The 2,298-nt window shown below is 53.1% G+C and overlaps 1 protein-coding gene across 1 annotated transcript; it reads left to right on the top strand.

Moving 5' to 3' along the window:
* Positions 1-522: 522 nt before the first annotated feature.
* LOC308316587 (nuclear protein localization protein 4 homolog) lies at positions 523-2,298 on the top strand (the record flags this gene model as incomplete). The annotated part of the gene is made up of 1 exon (XM_080765275.1): positions 523-2,298. One exon carries the CDS (start codon positions 523-525, stop codon positions 2,296-2,298), a length of 1,776 nt encoding a protein of 591 aa, XP_080621401.1.

Genomic DNA, 2,298 nt, shown 5'->3' on the forward strand with positions numbered 1-2,298 from the left:
AGGGGGCAGACTTTGCCGAGATTCCTTGCGAAGCCCCGCAGAAGCATGAACGTGCGTCCGTCCCCCCCCTGGTGAATCCTTAGAGTATAAGCGTCCCGGAAAAGATGCGCTGTGATTGGCCAGCAATCACTTGAGTGGCCGCGTGAAGTAACGTGCCTATACCACACTTCTGGCGTACTTCCTCTCCCATGTATAAATTATTCCGCCCCTCCTTCCTTCAACACACATCACTCCAACAAACTGCAGCGGCCAATGAGGCATCTATTCTTTTAATATCTATGGGGTGAACAGCTCCCTTTGATATGAATTCTGGACTATGGGGTTTCTTTTGTTCACTCTATAGTCTTAGTCGTATATGGCCTGCGCAAATCACAGCCGTTGGGCATGCATGGCAACAGGTTGTGTTGTGTGTGTGTGCGCGATGTCACTCGTATCGCTCACAACCCTCTAGCTCTGGTTAGCCAATATAAGGCAGCTAGACCCTGACTTATTTTGAGAAGACGTGCGGAAAGATAGATGAATATGGTGGAAAACATTACCGTTCGGGTACAGTCCCCTGATGGAATGAAGAGAATTATTTCTACTAGGACGGAGACTACAGCTGCCTTCTTGAGGAAGGTGGAAAAGGAGTTCAGCTCCAATTGCAACGGTTTCAGGTTCTCCATTTACCTAAACCGGGACAAGACTGGCGAGATCCTATCCCAGAACAAGACCCTCGGTTTTCTTCGGATTCAGCATGGCACCATGCTGTTCCTTTTCCCCTCAGGTTCCCCAGAGGTCTCCAGGAGGTCTCCAGAGAGGTCTGCTCCATCTTCGTCCCTGACTCCTTGCTCCCAGATCCAGGAAGATGAGATCGACCAGTATTTGGCCAAGCAGGACGGCAGGATCTACCGCAACAGAGATTCACAGCTGTGTCGACACAGCGCTCTCGGAAAGTGTGTGCACTGCGTACCGTTGGAGCCTTTCGATGAGGACTATCTGAACCATCTCGACCCCCCAGTCAAGCACATGTCATTCCATGCCTACATCCGTAAGATGACTGGTGGCGCCGACAAAGGGAAGTTTGCAGCACTAGAGAACATCAGCTGTAAGATCAAAGTGGGCTGTGAGGGACACCCTCCATGGCCAGAGGGCATTTGCACCAAGTGCCAGCCCAGTGCCATCACCCTCAACAGACAAAAATACAGACACGTGGACAACATCATGTTTGAGAACCACACCATTGCAGAGCGCTTCCTGAACTTCTGGAGGAGCACGGCTAACCAAAGAATTGGATACTTGTACGGCAGGTACACCGAGCACAAAGACATCCCTCTGAGTATACGTGCCGAAGTGGCTGCGATCTACGAGCCCCCACAGAACGGCACACAGAACAGTGTCGAATTGCTGGAGGACCCCAACGCCGCGGCTGTGGAGCAGATTGCTGCCAAGCTGGGCCTGTGCAAGATGGGCTGGATCTTCACTGACTTGATCGCCCAGGATATGAGAAGAGGCACTGTCTGCTACAGTAGGAACAAAGACTCGTACTTCCTTAGTGCAGAGGAGTGTATCACGGCTGGATTCCTCCAGAATCAACATCCAAACCCCTGCAGGCTCTCAAGAGATGGCCATTTTGGATCTAAATTTGTCACAGTGGTGGCAACAGGCGGTCCAGACAACCAGGTGCACTTCGAGGGCTATCAGGTTTCCAACCAGTGCATGGCTCTGGTGAGAGACGAGTGCCTACTGCCCTGCAGAGATGCTCCAGAGCTGGGCTATGCCAAAGAGTCCAGTTCCGAGCAGTATGTTCCGGATGTCTTCTACAAGGACAAAGACAAGTTTGGAAATGATGTCACCTTTCTTGCTCAGCCTCTTCCGGTGGAGTATCTTCTCATCGATATCCCCACCACGTTTCCCAAGGACCCGCAGTACACCTTCTCCTCCTCACATGGCTTCCCCATCGAAAACCGCAATGCCCAGGGAGAGAGGCAAGACTACGACAGTTTAGCCACGTACCTCGCCCAGGGCTCCTCCTCGTTCCTGAACACCGTCTCCGACTTCCACCTGCTCCTCTTCTTGGCCACCAACGAGGTCGTGCCGAGGAACAGCATTGGTCGGCTGCTGGACGCGGTGAAGACCTCCAGCGAGGGCTTGGCACAGATTTGGAAGAGGTCCGAGCAGTGGGTCACCATCGAGCAGCTGTGCAGCGGAGCACCTTCCCCCGCCTTCTCTTCGGCCGTATGGTCGTGCCCCCACTGCACCTTCATGAACCAGCCGGGCACAGAACATTGTGAAATGTGCAGACTGCCCCGCAGCTAA

Source organism: Protomyctophum bolini, assembly GCF_963924005.1.
Source record: "Protomyctophum bolini genome assembly, chromosome: 6".
NCBI lineage: Eukaryota > Metazoa > Chordata > Actinopteri > Myctophiformes > Myctophidae > Protomyctophum > Protomyctophum bolini.